The 21,567-nt window shown below is 45.1% G+C and overlaps 1 protein-coding gene across 1 annotated transcript in view; it reads right to left on the reverse strand.

Annotated features, from left to right (window-relative positions):
* PAPPA (pappalysin 1) overlaps positions 1-18,051 on the reverse strand; it is a 279,318-nt gene extending 261,267 nt beyond the window's left edge. The window contains exon 1 of the mRNA XM_064291557.1: positions 17,631-18,051. Coding sequence (XP_064147627.1) covers positions 17,631-18,051 — 421 coding nt within the window. The remainder of the gene's footprint in view (positions 1-17,630) is intronic.
* Between the last annotated feature and the right edge of the window lie 3,516 nt (positions 18,052-21,567).

Consider the following 21,567-nt stretch of genomic DNA (forward strand, 5'->3'; position numbering starts at 1 on the left):
AACCAGTTTGTTAGGAACTCTTTGATAACTTGCTAGCACACCTAGATTGAAATTAAGAGCTCATGGTCTGGGCCACCTTCATCTGCAGGCACACATGCCTTCTACCTCTCTCCCAGTTTGCACGTCTGCTTCTTTAATGTGTTGAACTTACCCTGCCTCATGGTCTTTTCACTGGCTGTTCTTGCTTTCTCTCCTTCTGGAACCCTCTCCCTGGTCTTTTCACATGACTCCTTTTTTCTCATTTGATGTGCAAACCTCAGCTTGAGACTTCCCCCGACCACCAAAACTAATGTCCCTCTAATTCAGAATTCTCTCTATCACCCTCTTTTATTTTCTTACAGCATATATCATAATTAATATATCCCATTGCCACTGAGTCTATTCCAACTCACGGCGTTCCTATAGGACAGAATAAAACTGCCCCATAGGGTTTCCAAGACGTAGTCTTTACAGAAGCAAATTGCCACATCTTTCTCCCACAGAGAAGCTGGTGGGTTTGAACCTTTGACCTTTGCATTAGCAGCCAAGTGGTTAACCACTGCACCACCAGGGCTCATTAATTAGTATATAATATCTCAGGAATTGGTGACCAGTTTATTGCCTTTGTCTTCTCACATTAGGTCTCACATAGTGACCTAATCTCTCTTGTTCACTGCTGTATCCTAACAGTGCCAGATATCGAAAAAATAAAAATAAAAACCCACTGCCCTCAAGTCAATTCTGACTCATAAGTGACCCTATAGGACAGGGGAGAACTGTCCCATAGGGTTTCCAAGGTTGTAATCTATACAGAAGCAGACCTCCACATTTTTCTCCTGCGGAGTGGCTGGTAGGTTCAAACTGCTAACATTTTGGTTAGCAGACAAGCACTTTAACCACTGTGAAACAGTGCCAAATACATAGTACATATTTGTTGAATGTATGGGGATACATAGAAATTTTTTTGGAAGCCTTAGTGCTGTCACTGCTCACTGTGGGATCTTGAACACATCTCTCTTCTTCTTTGGACTCAGTCATCCCAGGTGTAGAAAGATGGGTTGAGTCCCATCCAACCACATGGCTCAATGATTTGAAATCTTTAGGACTGAACTGAAGAGTGCGGGGTCCAAATTCCAAGACAATATGGCATGATGGAAGGAACAGTCAGGAAAACTGGGCTGTAGTTCTTCTCTGTCCCTCAACTGGGGTGGAACTTGGGATAGTTACCTTGCTTTTTCTGGACATCAGATTCTCCATCTGTGAACTGAGGGGACTGGACTAGATGCACGGTAAATTTTCATTTTTTACCCACCCAGACATCCACCCACAAATATTTACTGATCCCCTAAAATGTGCCAGGTCCTGAGCTATGCCCTGGTAAGGTGACACTGTGTGAGGCAGGCATGAATCCTGACATCACCCTGCTCCCATATCCTCTGGGGAGGTCTCTGAGCTACAGGTGAGGGTTGCAGAAGAAGCATAAGTGCACCTGTACAGCAGTACCTGGTTCTTCAGCAGCTCTCTCCAGGGATAGGGTTGAAGAGGCTGAGGGAAAACCACGGGGGAAAAGGCTTAAAACCCACAGAGATGCTATGCTGGGTCATAGGGAAGGAAGAGAGGCACAGTAATGGGGGAAAAAAAAGGCGGTAAAAATACATACTTCAATAGATAACTGGTCAGTTCAGAGAGACCAGGGCCATATCTAACATCCAAGGCTACTCAAAGCATGCTGGCCTTCACTGCTTTACCTTTCATAAGGCCCATGCTTTTCCTCTCCAGCACCCACTTTTAGCCACCCTATTTTCTCCTTTATTTGGGCCACTTCCCGTTCAGTCATTCACTTAATGACATTTACTCAGCACCTGTTGGTATGCCTAGTACCATGCTAGATGATGGGCATAAAGCCAAGACGAAAACAGAAACAGTCCCTGCTCCTAAGGAGCTCAGAGACAAGTAGGGAGAGGCAATATTAAGGCAATTACAATGTAGAGTGTGATAAGTGCTGTGAGGGGGAAATAAAAGAGGCCGTCTGGACTTGATTCTGATGATGATGGAATGAACTGTCCAATCATTTCCCAGTGTCAGGCTCCTGGAAGCTACTCTGGATGGGAGTCCACAGCTGAGTCATGAATCAAGAAGTGTCCGTTGTTCTCATTTGGTTTATGGCTATATGTTAAAATGATGTGGATGACTATATCCATATGCAAGGACAAAGTACGCAACCCAGAAATATACACACACCATTTACTTCATAAACAAGTCCCTGATCCTTCCAGGTTGTTGTTGTCAGGTGCCATCAAGTCAGTTCCTACTCTTAGTGACCCCATGTACAACAGAACAAAATATTGCCCGGTCCTGCACCATCCTCCCAATCATTGCTATGTTTGAGCTCATTGTTGCAGCCACTGTGCCAATCCACCTTGTCAAGGATCCTTCTCTTTCTCTCTGGCCTTCTACCTTCCAGGCAGAAGGGATCTTTTGTGCCTCTGAAATCACAGAGCACCTTCTAGCCCGCATGATAAATGCTGGTATTCTACAACACAGTGTTTCTGCCTCTCTCCTTCCCCAGGACTCTATTAATTGCTTAGTTATCGCAGTTACCATGATGTCATGTATCTGTTTACCTGTCTGCTTCCGCCACTAGGACTGGGAGCTTCTCAAAGGACAGCCCTGTGCATTGTTCTTCTTTTTAATATCCATCTCCTAGCTCAATGCATGGTTCATAAAGATTGCTAGATAAATACCTGTTACATAGATGGATGAATGAAAAAATGGGTAGTGTTATGGATTCAGAAAGAGATAGGTTTAAGTACCAACGCCCATACCTGTGAAAGTGGCCCTGTTCGGAAACAGAGCCTTAGAAGTTATCATCTGCTAGGTTAATATGAGGTCATACTGGAGTAGGCTGGGTCCTAATCCTATATGACTGGAGTCCTAATAAAAGAGAATAAGATACACAGAGACAAGGAGGAAACAGAGAAAGGATGCCATTTGATGCTGCAGCTGCAAGCCAAGGAAGAGCTGGTGCTACCAGAAGCTAAGAGAGAGGCATGGAACAGATTTTCCCTCAAAGCCTCAGAAGGAGTCACCATGGTCAAAACCCTGACCTCAGACTTCCAGCCTCCAAAACTGTAAGACAATTAACTTCTGATCTTATAAGCCACCCAGTTTGTGGTATTTTGTTACAACTGCACTAGAAAACTAATACAGGTAGATAGATGGGAAGAAGGAAGGAAGATTTACCTCTTCTGATAAACTGGAGCCCTGGTGCACAGTGGTTAAGAGCTAAGGCTGCTAACCAAAAGGCTGGCAGTTCAAATCCACCCAGCCGCTCCTTGGAAACCCTATGGGGCAGGCCTACTCTGTGCTATAGAGTCTCTATGAGTTGGAACCGACTCGACAGCACCTAACAACAACAGTAAACTGTCAAGTCCTACTGAGTCTCACAAAACGCCTAGGACAGAAGTTTGCACATAGGAAGTGTTTAAGAAAAGTTATTGAACAGCCACCTGATGGTCCCTAATGAGTTCACCAATATGAATCCACAAGTATAATTATCTTTGCACACCATAAAGGAAAACAAAGTGATTCAGGTGAAAGAGCACTGATTTGGGAGTCAGGAGAGTTGAATTCTAGCTTTAATTTTGCCGCCAACTTGCTGCTTCACTCCACTCTACTCCACCCCGCTCAACTCGGTTCGACTTAACTTGGCTGTCTTTGATCTCTCTATCTGTAAACTCAGCAGACTTGATAAAGCAGAATGCTAACATTCTTCAGCTTTAGACTCTGGGAAAAGGATGAACAAGATATTGTATTTGTTTGTTTTTTAACAGATCAGAATTTATCAGCCTAGTGGGGGCTGTTCTGTGAAGGTATCAGCTTGGTGGCTCACTGATGACTCCACCAAGGAAGAACTGGCTCCAATGAGAGCCACGTCACAAACCAGCCTTGTTACTCCAGAATTACTCTTCTCTTCCGAACCCCAAAGCTTCCCTCAGCATAACTGCTTCATTAAACACGTCACAGACTTTGCGCAGGATGTTTCAGGGCCTCATCAGAGGATAGCAATGTGTCCCAAGTGAGCATATTGAGGGGAACATGCTCCAGGCTCTGTTGCCCAAAAGAGGAATCAAGAAATGTTGCTGGTAAAGAAAGCATCTTGGAAACAAGCATACATATCTCTGTAGACTACTTGAAAGGTGAGGCATGCTCCAGTGGATGAAAATGGCCTATTCTGTTCAAAAGTCACCTGCAAATAAAATATACTTTGAAATCTTATAATATTCACTCAGATTTTTTCTCCCTCCTTCCTTCCCATTTTGTTCTGTAAAAGTTCTCTTAAATGTTTGCATTAGTCACTGAGGGCACCATAATTCATTCATATATTCACCCTTTCCTGGAGTATTTACCGCGTAACTACTGTGTTTTAAGCAATGTTTTAGGCCCTAAGGATTGAGATAAAATTAAACTGGCCTGGATTTGAATCCCAGTTCTACTACCCATTAGCTGCAGGGCATCAGTAAGTCACAGAACTTCCTAAACCCAATTCCAGTGTGTTCACAGTGTAGCACTCACCACAATGCCAGCACATAGTAAGTGCTCATTATAAGCGAGCTGCTTTTATTACTGTTATTACTGCTGAGAATGTGTACTCTCTCCCAAGGGTATATAAACAGAGAATAGAGAATTCCAGATCTTGAGGTCACCACAAGGTCTCACAAGATCAAGGGAAGCAGACGGAAAGGCCCCCTATCAGGAAGGAGGGAAATGCACAAAAACCCAGGCAACAGATACGACTGCAGGGCACTCGAAGCCCCAATTCGATACCGATAAGGGGGGAAGGGAGGAAATCCGAGAGGAAAGGAAAGCTTGTGATTATGCGCTGCAATGCACACACAAAACAAATGCTTTGCAAACAGGGCGAGGGACTGAGAGGGGAAGACCAAGGCTAAAAAATGTGGCATGGATTAGAAAGGCTGCACTGTGAGTTGAGGCAACCCATAAATACACTGTCTCCCTCCCCTCTCTGTTTTGGAAAGCCAGGTCTATTTTCCCTTCTGACTTCTTTGCTGAAGGGGAAATGGAATTAACCACTGTGTAATGTTTTTGAGTGTGACGCACATGCTAGGTCATGTGCTTTGGTTACGTAATGCAACATGTGTGAGGTTCTTGAGCTCTTTTCCTAGAACCATTATTTAGCCAGTTCTCTCATCCAGTCATCCATTCATTAAACAAAATACATATAGCCTCTTTATAGGTCAAGCACCGTGCTAGGCACTGGAAAAGTCGAGATGGATAAGACTCCAACTAGGTAAACAAATGTGATAAAGAATTATGGATGTTTTGATATAAGTGTGCAGACGGTATAGTGGAGACAAATGGGTAAGGGGTGTGGGGACCCAGTTATACTTGGGGGAAGAGTGGGAAGGCTTTCTAGAAGTGGGAAATCTTCAAGTAGAATCCCAGGCTTAAGTGTTCTACAAAAGAGTACTTGGGGATATAGGAGGCAGTCTAAGAAGAGGAAGTTACGTGAAAAAGCGTGAAGTATCAGGGGGAACTGAAAATAATTTAGGTGCTACTGAAGGACCGTTAGCTAGAGTGACAGAGTCAGATTTGTACTTTAGAAAGATCTGTCAGATATTGGACGATAGGTTAATCGGAGTGTAGACTAAGAGATGAAAGGGCCATTGCAATACTAGGGCAACAGTCAAAACAAGAGATGAAGAGGACTTAAGCTAAGAAGAGAAAAGGTTGGCTATAAAAATGTTAAGAAGGAAGGATAGAGAGGAATCGGTGATTGATTGAACATGAGGAGTGATGTATCTAGAGTGAGTGACTAGACATGAGTAGTGCTACCACCAACCAAGATAAGGGCACAAGGAATTTTGAAGGAAAGATGATAAGCTCAATTTGGGACGTGTAGAGTTTAAAGTGCATATTGGCATTTCCAGCAGGGATCTGGGTCTACAAATCTGGAGCCCAACAGAGTCTGGAGATAAATAATGGTCATCAGCAGAGAGATGTTAATTAGTCTAAGAGTAAGGGTTCAAAGGGAGTAGACAAGTGAGTCTAGCCCTCAACTAAGACTCAGGAGACAGGAGATAGTACCTAGCCCAGTCACTGACTTAGAGAAGTCAGTGAAAGGAATGGCTGAAACAAGTCCTTCTAACTTTCACATACCTAGGTTCTTCAGGCTTACATGAATTTTACTCATAAAACAGAATGTAGTGTGTACTCATTTATGTTTTCTATGTGTATGTTTTGCATGTCTTAGAGAAAGTTCATCTTGTTCTTGATTGGCCTCTTACCATATTCATCTCTATTTTCTCCTCAGTCTTTGTAGCAGAAAAATTGCAAATCTCATGGGGAACTAACTTTTGTCTACAAACACATTTGGTCATATTCTGCCCAGCCAGATTTCCTGTTTATAGAGCAACAGGTATTAAGAAAAGGTAGAAATGAGGAAGGCATAAAGATAACTTCTTAACTACAAGGGTGGTAAGTACAGGTTAGACTACCAGCTTCCTGAAGGCAGAAGGCTGGGCCAGGGCTTGCATTTAGTCCCATTCTCCTCCTACCCACATGCTTAGATCCCAAGTGCCAAGCTGTAATCTCCCATCTACTAGACTCTCTGTTTCTGTGTCATCCAAATGGGCAGATTCCTAATACCTTCTCATGTCCTTTGAAACTGAGAGTCATCCCTCCTGCCCTCCAGGTGCTGTGGGCCCCTGGGTGTGTGGCAAATAATTATAAGAACTAAAATATTTTACTTAAGGAAAAGCCTCTGAATGGCCAAAAACAAATATGGCAGGGTGTGGGGAATGGAAAAGGAGAGAAAAGGGATAGACAGAGAGGGAGGGAAAGGTACTTCAGTGATAACAGTACTGGGGACTCCCTAAAGGAAAGTAGTCTAAAAGATGGCTACAGACTCAAGAAAGAGTTTAGTATTTTAATTCATTAAATGATCTGATTAAAAAGATAAAAAGATAAGCAAGTCTAAAAAAAGCAGTGGCCTACTCGGATGTTCAAGAATTTGTCTGATATGGCCTTTGTATAGTAAGAAATTATAAGCTTTGAGTATTCTAACCATTAGCCATGTAAGTGATCATCGGGGCGCTTACTCAGTTACTCTTTTGGACACTTATGGTAGCTACTATTAGCAATATTATTCATGCGATAGCTTCCAGCTATTGGGAGGTACCAATATTCCTCCAAATAGTGTCTTCAGTCAGTCTTTGACTAAAATCTTGCCATTGGAACTTTCCTTTTTGACACAAAGCTTTTGGGGGAATCATTAAATTGTACATGCCAGCAGAAGAATAACATTTTAGCTGTTATCAGTCAATGATGCCTTAGTGAGGAGCACCATATTCTTTTGTGAGAATGAATGTTGCTCGGGGAGAAGTAGAAAGTCCGTGGGCACTTGGCCCCTGAGGGTGACAGGCACAGGCACCACCTAGTGGAGGAAAGCGAACCAAGAAAAAGAAGAAAACTGAAACTGTTGGCAACTTCATAATTTTGTTTACGACAGTCGTGGTAGGATTTGAAAATCCTAGGATATCTCTGCTGGAAGGGTCTCTAAGGCAAAAGTAGATAAAGCCCTCCCCATTCCCACTGTTCAGATAAGGATGGCCCCAAGAGATAAAGTGATTTGCCCGAAGTCACACAGCAAGCTAATGACAGAACTGGTCTAGAACTGACATCTCCTACTCACAGTCCACAGTTCTTCCTTCCTGAATACACCATGGCCCTCCCAAACTCCATGTATGTTTTCTCTCTGTGTAGATAATATGAAATAGCTGTGTATGCATACACATACTAACCAACTTCCCTCTTCTTGACCAGCACCAATCAGTGACTCTTTAAGAATGTAAGACCGAGTGTGTCGACAGGATTGGGAAGGACTATCCTTCCAGTCTCCTTCTCTGAGCAGAACTTCTATCTCTAGCAACCCTGATGAATTTCCCTTCATCCTCCATTTCTGAGAGAGGGTATGGGTGAGGGGATTTGTCCACTCACACAATTCTTGAGCAAGGAATCTGGTTAACATTGTTAAAGCAACTTAAGCCAAAGCTTTTACAATAGTCTAATTGCCCATCAGGCCCTAACTGATCTGCCCTGTGCAACACCGCCCTTCTACTGCCTTTTTGATATACATTCCTACTACCTTCTCCCTTACTCCACTTCAGCCACACTTGTTTCCTTGCTTTTTCTCAAACATATCAAGCATGTTCCCAATTTAGGGTCTTGACACTTGCTGCTCCCGCTGTCTGGAATACTCTCACATGGACAGCCACAAAGCCCACTGCTCTTAGGTCTCTTCTGAAACGCCACCTCGTATTATAGCCTCCTCCGACCACCTTACTGAAATCTTACTCATCCCACAATCCCTCCCCAACTCAGCATTCCTTAGGCTCCCCTCTCTATTTTTCTTCATAAACATTTACCTGGCATTATGTGATACATGTACTTATTCATTTATAGTCTGTCTCTACTTCCTACCCCCAGAATATAAACTGGGCAGGAATATTTTCCTCTTCTATTCACTGCTGTGTACCCAGAGCCTAAAACTGTACCTGGCACATAGCAGGAATTCAATGAATACTTGTTGAATCCATAATCAGGGAATGGACAACTTTTACTTTATCCCTTGTTTTTAATCTACATTTCTTAGAGTCTCTACAATGAGCATTCATCACTTTTATAATATGAAACAGCAAAGTTTTGAGGGTTCTTTTGTCTTCTGTTTTAGTTTTATGTTACAATGATAGCAATACATCCTTCCTGAGCAGTAAGGTGGGCGGGGGCAGGGAGTCAAGTCCTGGCTCTGCCAAAGGAGATAAGCATAACTCATAGAGTTATTGGAATAATTAGAAATAATGTGTGGCAAGGGCTGGACACACATAATACCAGTATTAGTTAATGTTTATTGGGTGTTCACCCATGGTCTTGATTCCACAACAAGGCATTTTCCACGTGGAGGCTCAGCTAATCTTCAAAAGAACCCTATGAAGTAGTAGCTAGGATGATCCCCATTATTACAGGTGGGAAAAGTGAAGCTTAGAAATATTAAGCAACTTGCCCAAGGTCACACAACTAGCAAGTGAAGTAGTCAGGAAATCAAGACCAGGCAGTCTAACTCCTTAGTCCTATGATCCACCATTACAAAATAGTTCCTCAATAAATATATACCTCTTCTCCTGATATTGCAGCCGTCTCTAGGACGAGGCAACTGCAGGCCATCCCCCTAGATGCAGAGCTCTAGAAGGCTCCCCAGACAGTTGGAGATGGGAGGAAATAAGGAAACAGAAAAAGTAGGACTAAGGGTATGGGGAAATGGTGTGTGTGTGCATGTTTTAGGGAAATAGCGTTTTGGATCGTCACAATGACTAGAGGATACTATGGGACTCTTGTGCACAGGGCCAAGGATTCCAAACACGCTACAGTGTGTGATCTAAAGACGCTACAGTGTGTGACAGTTCCATAAAAAAAGTAAAAAAACAAAAAACAGTTGATATCAACTTGATTCTCACTTATGGTGACCCCATGAGTGTCAGAGTAGAACTACACGCCATACGGTTTTCAATGCTTATTTTTCAGAAGTAGATGTCTAGACCTTTCTTCCAAGGTGCTTCTGGGTAGACTCTAACCTCCAACCTTCCAGTTAGCAGCTGAAGGCACTAATCATTTATGCCACTCAGGGACTCTATGTCACAATCCCACACGGTGAAGAATTTTCTCACTCGAACTTCTTATTGCCCAGTGGGTTCCCACTTCCCCCTTCCATGTTCCTCTCCTAAGGCTCCTCTCCTTCTTTGCCTTTCAATTCTCCCTGGATGGTAATTCTGACTATAGACAGGTGGGGAGAGGCTGCTCCCAGTGTCTGAAGTTTGGACTGAATTTGGCTCTTGCAGTGAATCTCTGTGTGACCTTGGGAGAGTACCTAACCCTCTCCAAGCTCCGGTTTTTATTTGGAAATTCCTCAGCTCACAGAACACTCAGGTATCTGAGACCACCTCCTCCTGTGACTCTCAAACTCTTTTAATTTCTTTTTAACTTTTATTATGGAAATCTTCAATCACACACAAAAGTATAAAGAAATATATACTGAAATCCCACATTTCCATCACCTGGTTTCAACAGTTGTTATCATTTGCCCATTCTTGTCTCACCTAACACTGCCCAGCCCCCCACCACTCACACCTTATTTTATTTTTTTCTGGAGGATTTTAAAGCAACAAATAAAAGAAACAGACATAATGCTATTTTACCCATAAATACTTCAGTACGCATTAAAGATTAGGATTTTCAAAGAGAACATAATAATACCATTATTATGCCTAACAAAATCAATAATAATTCCTTAATATAAGTCCACATCCAGTTAAACTCTTTATAACTGAAGAACATGCATATTCCTTCAAATGGAATCTTGTGGAATTTCACAATTTAAGCAGAATAAGGTGAAAGGAATATGATGGGGGGTGCAGAGTTCTGTCCTTCAGCCTCTCCCCAGGGGCTCCCTAATACTGTGGGGCACAGTTTGAAAGCCCCCCTTTCTACTCTCTACCTTCATTTTGCACCCTGAGAGAACCAAGGCCAGAGTGGAGAAGGAAGTTGCCAAGGTCACACAGCAGGTAAGCGGTAGGAACCAGACTGTATTCCTACTTGGTAGACCTGTGAAGTCCCAACATCTAAGGACTCTGATGAGGTCACAGGTCTGAAAAGGTTTGCTAACTTGATCACTATTTACCATCTGCAGTGTGAATGAGGATGATAAAGTCACCTTTCCAGGAATGACCTTGACTGCACAAATTCCTCACATCTTTCCCTTTCTGACTCCTCCTTCTAAAAAAAAAGACATTTGCACTGGTTTCTGAACTCGACCAAGATCTTTGGCTGCCATTGCCTTGCCTGATCCTCACAGCAGCCCCATGAGGTGAGGATCAAGTGGAACCACACCCAAAACTCTCTCCCCTGAGGCCTGGTGGTAAGTCACAGTATCAAAGTCACAGGAGTCAAGGAACTCAGACCTCCTGATTTCCAGCTTCAGGTTTTCAACCAAGCCCAGGGGCTGAGACTCAAAAGTCAATTATCAATTGCCTGTGTCAGAATCATAGCTGACCATTTCTGGTAACAGCATCAAGACATGAAAAGGAGCCCCCAGTGTATCAAGAAGGAAGATAAGGAGAAAGCAAAGCAAAGGACATTAAATTTCGGTGTAGGGGCAGCAGGAGAGGGAGAGACAGAGCCTCTGGATTCCTGTCCCCTCAGCCACAGGTAGACACAGCACAGCCGTTGTTGTTCTTGTTGTTAGATGCTGCTGAGTCAATTTTGACTCATAGCGACCTCATGTGGCAGAGTAGAACTGCCCCACAGGGTTTTCCAGGCTGTAATCTTTAAAAAAAAAAAAATTTTTTTTTTTTTTTTTTTAATCTTTACAGCAGCAGATTGCCAGGTCTTTCTCCCAGAGAGCCACTTGGTGGGTTTAAAGTGCCAACCTTTTGTTTCCCAGCCATGGGCTTAACTGTTGCATCACCAGGATTCCTTAGACACAGCACTAAGCTGCCTGTAAAGGGAGTCTTTGTACGTGGGGTATCTGGGGACATTCCTCTCTGCCCCATCTGAGATGCCTGTTACCAGCGCTCATTTTGGAGTAGTCTCAAGCTTGAGAGTGGCTCTGAACTAATGAGGAATACACATCTTCCTGTAGGCCTAGCCCAGGGCAAAGTGGTAAATGCCTCAAAGCTGAGCTTCCCCTTTCCATATTCCTTACTCCTGGTTAGAGAGGGTCCCTTCCCAAATACTCTGAGAGATTCATTTGCAATCAGGCACACAGAACTCAATGTGTGACCCCCTGCAAGAATGGTCACACTGTAATGGAGGTACCAGAAGGAGAGGATGTAAGTTAACACCCAGGAATGGCTGTGGGAAGAGGGAATGTCAGGGCTCTAAGGAGGTTGGGGTGGACAGTGCAGGGAACCAAGGATGGAAGAGGGTCTTTCCTGTTGTTTGGTTCCTCAGAGTTGGGACAGCTGAATTTTTCTAGAGGCTCAGCCACTAGCTAGCTGGGTAAGCAGGGAACACCACTGTCCCTTTGGGCCTCAGTTTCCCCTCCTGCAAAGCAGGGAGAGATCAGATTGGATCAGTCTTTCTCTACACTGGCTGTCCTTCAACATCACCTGAGAAGGCTTTGAAAAACACCAGTGCATAAGTCCACCCCAGACCAATGACATCAGAGTCTCTGAGGCGTAGCCTGTTTTAAAAGCTCTGGAAGTGATTCCAAGTATAGCAAGGAGGAGAGCTACTGGACCAAATGGTCTCCCAGTCCCCTTTGAGAGGTTTACTTTCTGTGAACATAGTTTAATTAGTAGTCCCTCTGTGACCCTCGTCTTCAGTGTCCCTGTTGTACAGTGAACTGCTTGATCTAGACAACTGCCAAGTCCACAGCCAGGCTAACCATGCATGGCCCATGCTCCTGATCCCCACACCTCCAGGTCTCAAATTTGCCCTCCTCTGCGAAGAGGTACATGGGTGATGCTCCCCTAGGCTCCCCGGCCTCCATCACCCCCATTCATTCACGTGAATGGCAGCTCAGGACAAAGTGGGTGTCTGGAGGGCACCTGGGAAAGAAGCAAGATGGATGTGACAGTAGACCGGTGATCTGGAACTTGCTAGGCCCACTGTGTGGCTTACAATCCTGGGGGTGTGTGCTCCCCTTCGATGCTAACCGGTTTTCCTATTTCCAATTCTCAGTGGTTCAGGAACTCCTCTGGCTCTTACTACCAAGAGGTAGTCCCAGCAGGTCAAGGAAGAAGAGATCAAAGTGGGAGGAGGGATTTGAGGGGGTTTAATTGTTTCCAAGACACACTGTCTACTCTGGATAGACTCCCCAGCAACTTAAAAGGGGAAGCCCTCATAATGCACAAACAGGTTTCACTTTCTATAAGCAAAGCTAGCAAAATGGAAAAGGGGGGGGGTGGTTATTGGCTCGATTCAGCTACTACTGACTAAAGCGCTAATATGATCTGTCACACTGCTAGGTAATTTTTGTACACTTATTTGATTGAAATAGCCTAATATCATTATATCCATTTTACAGATGAGGAAAATGAGGCACGAGAGTTCAATGAAGTGATGACTCAAATCCCACAGCAAGTAATCGGTCAAAGAAATTTCAAACCTTATAGGCCAAATCCAGAGCTCCACGTGAGATTTAGACCCAGTTCTTATCCTCTTTAATCTGTAGGTATATAGTCAGCACATAGAGATGCAGAAGGGAACAGAAACATGTAGTATAACAGGACTAAGGAATGGAATGGAAGTAATTTCTTCTCTCTCCAAAAAGGCTGGTGGCAGAGGAAAAAGGCACTTGAGACTGCAGTTCACACCTGGGCTCTGGCCACCTGGCTACCTATGGGACTTTGAATCAAGTCACTTCGACTCTCTGACAACAGTTTCCTCATTTGCAAAATAGAGTCAATAACGTTCACCTCCCAGGGTTGTTGTGAGGGTGAAGTGTGAAGGTATAAGGCAAGCCCCTAAGCACAGTGCCTGGCACCTGGTTCCTGGAAGGCACTCAGGGAGAGCTTTTCCTTCCTGCATTGAAGATTCTACAGTCCCCAAAGCCAAGTCTGAGATCTTTGGAAAAGCATCTCTGATATTAAGAACCAAGTTTGCTGAGTGCTTATTATATCCCAAGGCTAGTTATGAGTAGTTTTCATGTATGACCTCATTCCCTCCCCAAAACCACCCTATGAGATAGGGACTTGTGCCATCTTCACTTGTAGACAAGAAATCTGAAGCCCAGAGAAGCCAACTAACTTGCCCAGGGTCACACAGCCAGTAAGGTTCAAGGTGAATTCACACTTAAATAACCTGAGTTCTAATTATTCTAAGATTTTAGATCTCTGGGGTGCCTATGCATGTTGGGAAAGAGCCATGTTAATATATGCACTCCTTAAAGCCTAGCCTTCGCTGTTAAAGCAAATCTGAAGTTGGGGGATTTCAAGCTTTTTTTTTTTTTGGAGGGATGGGGAGCTGGGTAGTAGGAGGTGGGGGGCCCAGAAGAGAGAAAAAAAATAATAGACTGTTCTGAGTAATCAGCAAACTCAATCCAGTCCAACATTTAGAACAAAAGAAGAAAGGCTGGCAAGCCGAGGTGCTGGATGGGATTCAGGTAAATCCCTTTCTCCTTCTGAGCAGGGAGTCCAGACCACGGAGGCACGGAGGGAAGGGGAGCAGGATGGGGGTGGAAAGAGGGCAGCACTTGTGGGGTCCACATTTCACTTATCTAACAGGAACAGGTCAGAAGAAACTTTAACAAGATTAACTGCAGCTCAGGGCCTCTGCTCCATGGAGCAAATTGAGTCTATTAGGTTTTTTCTCCTTTTCAAACTGGAGGTGGGGAGTGGGATGGGGGGAGGTATCTGGATCCTGCCTGTTGTATGACAAAAGCCAAGAGATGTGTCAGAAGCCCTGCAGCTTGAAAGGAAGCCCAAATTGCTGTGCATGAAGGCTGCCCCTGGGTGGTGGGTCTGTGTGGGGTGAGAGGTGAGGGTGTTTATGAGACAGTTCTCTCAGCCATGTAGGGAGAAAGGCCTGGAGTCCGGATGCCAAGGGTTAAATCCTGGCTTCTGCCACCAACAAGCTGTGTCATCCAGCACATACTCCTCCCCTCTCTGTGTCTCCATTTCTCCAGTTGGCACAAGAAGGAAGTGGCCTGGGTAACCTCTCAGGACCGTTTTCACAGTAGCCTTACAGGATTCTTCACTCCTAACCACCATCCATCGTTGGTGGGCCCTCCAGAGCATCCTGCGCAAAAGCACTTTCTAACTTTGGCTTTGTTTTTGCCTGCATAAGCCTTTCCTTTTTATTTATTAATAATTTTTTTTTTCCTTTTTCCATTTTGGAAAAATAAAAGGCATGTTTTCGAAGCTTCAGAAGCAAACGGCTCCTTCGCTCCTTGCCCCTGCCTCTCAGAGCGCCTGTCTAGGCTGGTGTCAGTGAAGTTTGAACCAGGGCAGAAATAGCATCCCAGGCAGATCCGGAAGCACAGCCGGCCTACCAGGAGTGGCGAGGCCTGCCTCTGCCAGACGACAGACCCGGTTAACAGCACCGTAAAATTAGACCTTTACGAAACCCAATTGAATCCTGCAGCAAAGAGTGATGTAAGGCAGCCTGGCCTGACAGCAAGGCAGCAACCCTCTGCCTGAAATAGCAGCGCGGTCCCTGCTGGGTGATGACTGCTCTCTCAAGATAGGTGACCAAGGATTCCTAGGAAAAGTGTCAATGCCCAGCCAGAGAAAGCCAGCGGAGGTCAGGTAGCAAGCTGGGTACTCGAGGTCAAAGCGGGAGGACAAGCCCTGGCACCCTGGGCCACACTGCCTACCTCGGCTCTGCCTCTCCCAGCCTGAACTTACACGAAGGAAGGAGCTAAAAAAAGTGCTTCTGCCAAGAACCTCTGTTTGTTTGCTTTTTAATTCAAGGAGAAGCAGGTTCTTTTTAGCCCAACAGTCTGTACCGTGTGGAGGATACGCAGAATGAGTCTTTTCTGGCTCAGAGCCAGGTGTTTACACACCGCCAAATCTGGCTTGTACTCAATTAGGGGAGGGAAAAAAAAAAACCCACCAGAATCCTCGGGAGAAAAGCTCCTGGCTTTCTGGTGCTACACGACAGCAGTGCCTTTTTTTTTTTTTTTTTCTTTTTGAGAGGAATGTTATTTCCACACATAAAATGGACCAGGCATTTTATACAAGCAATAATAACCTAACGTCTCCCATCCAATTAAAGTATTTTACTGCAACAATCTCTGTGTGTGTGAGAGAGAGAATGAATGCTCAGGAGAACGTTGTGAAGAGAGGCTCCTTGTCTGAATTACAGACACTTATAAAGCAGTCTCCTGTGGAACCCCAGGTGTTATTTTTTGTTGTTGTTGTTTAAATGCCTTTATTACCTTTCCATTGACGGTACCTATATAACCCTGGGCTCTACTCGCTGGAGGGGAAGCCTTCCAAATCACTGATAGGACAGGTAGAGACTGGGAAAAATTAGACCTAGTAATTTTTTTTTAAATCATTTCCAAGCAGCAAGCTCTGTGCTTTTCATGTTTCAGAAAGAAGTAAACACACCACAGCCCTGAATGATCTTCATCGTCATCACCATTATAACGAATGAACTCCCCTCTGCTCCATATTACACCCCACTCTCAGTGACTAGGACTTGGGAACTGCAAGTGAATGAGCTCAGTTTCCCTCTCCTGGGGGGGGGGTGGTGGGGAGAGGGGGAAAAAGGGAGGAAAAATAGCATGCGATGACGTCAGGTGTGGGGGAAATTTATTCCCTTGCACTTGGTTTGGTAGCGGGAAAGTAGGGGTGGAGGGGGGAACATTCCTGGTAGAGCAGCAGAGCTTGGGTCCCCTGAATTGGATTTCATGTAAACGGGATAGAGTTAGCGCAACGTTTGAAAAAGTCCAAGCCAACGACAGACAGAAAGAAGCAGAACTTGCCCAAAAGTTCAAAGCTTTCCCTTCTAAGAAAGTGTGTAAGGGGGTGGGAGCAAAAAAAAAAAAAAAAAACGCCTCCACACGTTTCCTGGCTGCAGCGAAGGGGGAACCCCTACTCTCACTTTAAGGCGTCCCAAGACATGGCAAGATTGTTTGTGCAGGAAGGGAATCTCCCAGCCAGAAGAGGCAAAACTTTCCTTCTCCCCTCAGCGCCGCCCCCCGTCCGCCCCCCCAGTTTTATTGAAGGCATTTCCACAGATTCATTTAGGGGGGAAAAATGAATGTTAGAGCATTTCTAAGGTTTGCAACCCTAGCGAAGTGTCCGGTTTCACTATGGGCTTCGCTGTGGAAAGGCGAAGGGGAGAGAGAGGGAGGGCAAGGAGGGAGAACTCAAATTCATTACAGGCTCATAAAAGTCTCAAATGAGAAAAGTGCCCTGTTTCGCAGCCGAGTTAGGGATAGAAGCTGCTGGGGTATGCGTTAGAATCGTCTCGCTCCTAGTGACAGGCAATGGGCTTTAAAAGCGAGAACATGGGAAGGCAGTCTGTGTGCGTATGTTTGTGTGTTGGGGGTAGGGGTGGATCCCAGAGGCAGGCAGCAAACAAGAGCAACTTTGGGACACTCCGAGGACTTCTAAGTCCTGGAAATCACAACAACATCGTCCTTGCAGGCTTTCGGGGTAATGGGGCCAAATAAAGAAGGTTCACCAGTATTAAAAAGTCTAAGAAGTCAATAGTTCCCGTAAGTTTGTGTTTTTTTTTTTTTTTTTTTTTTTAACATGCATCCCAATTGGGTCATCCTCCCTTCTATCCCAAAGGAGATGGAGTCCGTCTGATCATCCCCGAGCACGGTTTGCGTGCATGACAGTCCTGAGAGACCAGCTTCCGCTGAGGGTCTTGGGGCCGCTAGGAGCGCTCCCCGTGTTCCCCCTTGGGAGCCAGGTGCCTATGCCTTCCGCGTGCGCCCATTCAGCAGATGGGGCAAAGTGAGGCTCACAGCTAGTCCCCGGAGCAGCCTCGCCGTTGGCGGGGCGGCTTCCACTCAGACATCCGCAAGCCCGGGACTGTCCCGTCACCCGCGCCCAGGTACCCTCGCGCCCCTGGGGCTGCAGGCACCGTGCAGCGCCCGCCGGGGCGCCCTTGCCTACCTGTGATCACCGCCGGAGACCTCTGGCCCCCCTCCGCTCGCAGCCACACTTGCAACGTGAACGCGTCCCGGGGCAGCTCGAGGTCGGCCCGGAGGCGCAGCTGCTCGCCGCGTCCGCTGAAATAGAGCGCCCGGCTCGGCGGGCTCGGCTCCTCCGCGGCGCCCCTCGCCTCCCGCTGCTGCCGCCGCCGGGGGACGCGCACGGCTTCCCAGGCACCGCCCGGCGGCGGCGGCGGCGGCGGCGGCGGCGAGGCGCGGCGGCCGCGGGCCGCCCGGGTGGCGCAGGTGGCCGGGCCGGCGGCAGGGCGCGGGGGGCGGCCGGCCCGCGGGTCTCTCCGGGCCCGGCGGGGGCGCTCAGCCAGCCCGCAGCCCAGCGCGGCGCTCAGCAGCCCCAGGCGCAGCACCCAACTCCAGAGCCGCATGTCCGACGGTCCCCCCCGCCCCCCCTTCGCCCCTGCACCGCCGCCCGGAGCTGCCAGCTTTGGGAGCCTCGGCGCCTCGACTTTCTTCGCTTCTTCACCCTTCTTGGGCGAGCCCCCCCTTCCACTTGCTTTTTTCTTTTCTTTCTCGCTTTCCTCCTCAAGGTGTGTGCTCCACTCCCCCCACCTTTGAAAAATACAACTCAACTCCTCCTGGTTGGCAATTAATTTCTCTCTCCGCTCCTTTATCTGCCTTATTTTCCCCCTCTAACAGCTGGTTGCCTTCCTCCTTGTTTTATTTCATTTTATTTTATATGATTTCTCGCTCTTAAAAAAAAAAAAAAAAAAGCTCCTCTAAGACACTGATCCGCTGAATTCCCTCCCCCCCCAAGATGCTCTAATTTATTTATTTTTTGCGTCCTTTATAACACAAGCCACAGCCCCCTTCTCCCCCCCCCCGTCACCCCTCCCCTCCCTCTTTCTACACAAAATGAAAGGAAAGAGGGGGAAAAAATCCCTCAGAAGATGAGTAAACAAGCGTATGCTAATCTGCTCCCGAGCGCTCCACCTTCCCAATTGAATGAGTCCCTGTTAAAACTGCGGGGATCATGACTAATCAATCAGTTTGGAGAGGCCGAGCTACCCAGCCTTCCTCCACTTTGCCGTTTGCCTCCTTTCCTTGGCTCCCGCTTCTCCACCCCCTCCTTTTTTTTTTAAGAAGACAATCTTAAAGTAACAATTTAATGAAATTCTGTACACACCCCCTTATGGTCCTCCCAGCTCTCCTCATTCTTGCTCAAAACACACATTCCTGTTTTTGTTTTGTTTTGCTTGCTTTTTTTTTTCTTCTCCTTCACCCCCCCCCCCTTATTATTATTATTATTTTCCTCCTGGAGGGAGGAAAATGTATCTTTTTTCTCAGGATCCCCTTTGCACTTTGCTGGTAAACCTCATCCTTCTCTATAGCACATAAAGAGTCTTGAAACTTGATTCTCAGGTTTTTTTTTAGTGCTCTCTCTCCCTTTCCTTCTGTGTTTCTCTTTTTCTCCCTCTCCTCTTTCTCTCTCCCTCCTTCTCTTTCCTTCTGCCTCCTTCTCTTTCTCCCTGCTTCTCTTTCTCTTTCTCCCTCTTCCTCCCTTAGCCTCTTCTCTTTCTCTCTTTCCTCTTTGCCTATCTCCTTTCTCTTCTCTCTTGCCTTCCCCGTCCTTTTCTCCTTTTTCTTAGAATTTCTTTAAAGTTATGAAATGAGGAACATGTCTCCTCTTCCGAAGCCCCCAAATGCTGGCTTCAACTAACCCAAATTTTGCCTCCAAAGTCCTCATCAAATCATCACAAGAAAAAAGAGGAAAGGTATTTTCCAGGGCATTTGCCTCTCAGAATCCTGTACAACTGGGTCTCTGAATTCTGAATAATCTTAAAGATACTATGCTGGCTGTTAGTAATTACTTTAGTTTTATATAAAAATGAGAGAGAAATATTAATGCTATTTATTTTTTTCAGCCTAAGCAACTCAAGCCCTCTGACATGGTTTGAGTTACAAGTAAGGATGTAACCATTTGCTGCTTTGTAGATCTGTTTTTGAACTGGGGCATATATGCAATATATTTTTTCTTTTTTCCCCCTCTTTATAGAACTCAAAAGCTCCCCCTTATGGCAAAACAGTTGTTTTTTTTTTTTTTTTTTTCCTCCCAAGTGTTTAATAAGTCAAAATGAGTTAACAGTGGTGGAGTACAAGTTATTAGCTCCTAGTTCGTTCAAATAATATAATGATAAAAATATGTGGTGTGACGTTTGCATGAGACTAGCATGCTGGACACCTGAGGTGAAATTAACTCCTCTAATGTGTGACTTTCTTCCTCACGTGCTTCTGTCCTTAGGGCATCTCCAGATCCTTCCCGAGGACTGGGATCATTCTTGCACTGCAAACCAGTGGAGAACGTGTGTTGGTGAAAGCATGCAGATTTGTAGAATAAGCGAATGATACAGACATCCCTGTATAAAAGTTGGAATCTGTTACTCAGGGATTACAGCTCCATTCTGAAAATGGGAGGTCCCAGATCCAGGTCTTTTTGGTTTAGGAAGAACTTGCCTGATAATCTTAGACCAAGACTGTCTGACCTCAGTTTCCGCAGTTCTACAATGAAAATGGCTGTATATCCTAAAGGTGTGTCCAGAGGTGACGGTATGGAAGAAGAGGATCGTGGGTATACCGTGCCATGAGTAAGGAAGTTTCCTTAAGCAAGTTTTTCACTTTCTGCAACTCCAAGTCATGATGTTGCCACTCAATAAAAAAAGACCTGTGTTGACCTACATAAATTCTGTTATTCAAAATATTCCTCCTTCCCCCAATACGGGTTGAAACATGATTAATTCACTTCAATTGTGGCAACTAGGCATTCAGGAGCTGTATTTCTTTGAGGGAGGAAGCTTCCAAGTCATTGTCTGTAAGAGTTTTGAACATTCATAGACATTTGGGACCTTATCAGCTCTCTAACCAGGAGTCAGAACATGAACGTTTCGTCTAGTATTCACTCTGACACATATCAGTCTTATGCCCTTGAGTATATCTCCACTTCGTTACCTCTAAAATGGGAATATCTACTTCATAAATTTATTTTGAGGGCAAAATATGCTCTGGGGTTTAACACATTGTAAACTATAAAAATGTTATCTATATGCATACCATTTATTCTTCTATTGTTGTTGGAGACCAAGTGCTTTTCATTTTCTTAAACACAAACAAATTGACATCTGGATGACAAAGTTATCCTTTCTCTCCTGGGGTAGGTTGAAAAAGGAAGTGATAGTTTTTTGGGCTCCCTGACATCAGTCCCTAAATGCATTGGGAGCAATTCACAAAGCCTCTTCTATTCATTGAACATATATTTGTTATATAGCAAATATATATATTTGAGTGGCTACATCAGAAGCCACTCTTTATGTATGAACACGTTATATATTCATTTGTTTATTATTGAATGAACACAATTAGATGTATCATAACCCTGGTTCATGACGCACTGTGAGTATTCATGCATGCATGAATTCTTATTTATTTTTATGTAATATAATCATAGATCATATATTTCTCTTTCCCTATTATTCCATCACTTGATCTTCCATAGATTTGTTTCCTCCCCTCTCATTGTTTGTAGTAAAAAGGCAATCAGTAGAGCATCAGGTGACTTGGGTTGTAGTTCTCACCTGTGTGGGATCTTTGGACCTCGGTTTGCTGTGATGCGAAATGAAAGGACAAGAGTTGAAGATTGCTAAAATCACTTCCCATCTGAAATTTAATGGAACCCCCAATTACTGCAGTATGGTAACAGTTCTCATTTAGTCACCCCATAGCTTCTCAGTTTCTTCTTCCCAAATCTCCCCTCCCAGTCCCCACCCCTCCTTCCCCCAGGGACTCCCTTAAGTTTCTAGGAATATTTGTCCTAAAAAACTTACTTTTACTCTGTTTCTCTACTCTTAGAATATACTTGTTCAACATTCATTTTATTCAGTAAAGACTAA

This window comes from Loxodonta africana, chromosome 9, assembly GCF_030014295.1.
Source record: "Loxodonta africana isolate mLoxAfr1 chromosome 9, mLoxAfr1.hap2, whole genome shotgun sequence".
In the NCBI taxonomy this organism is placed as follows: domain Eukaryota; kingdom Metazoa; phylum Chordata; class Mammalia; order Proboscidea; family Elephantidae; genus Loxodonta; species Loxodonta africana.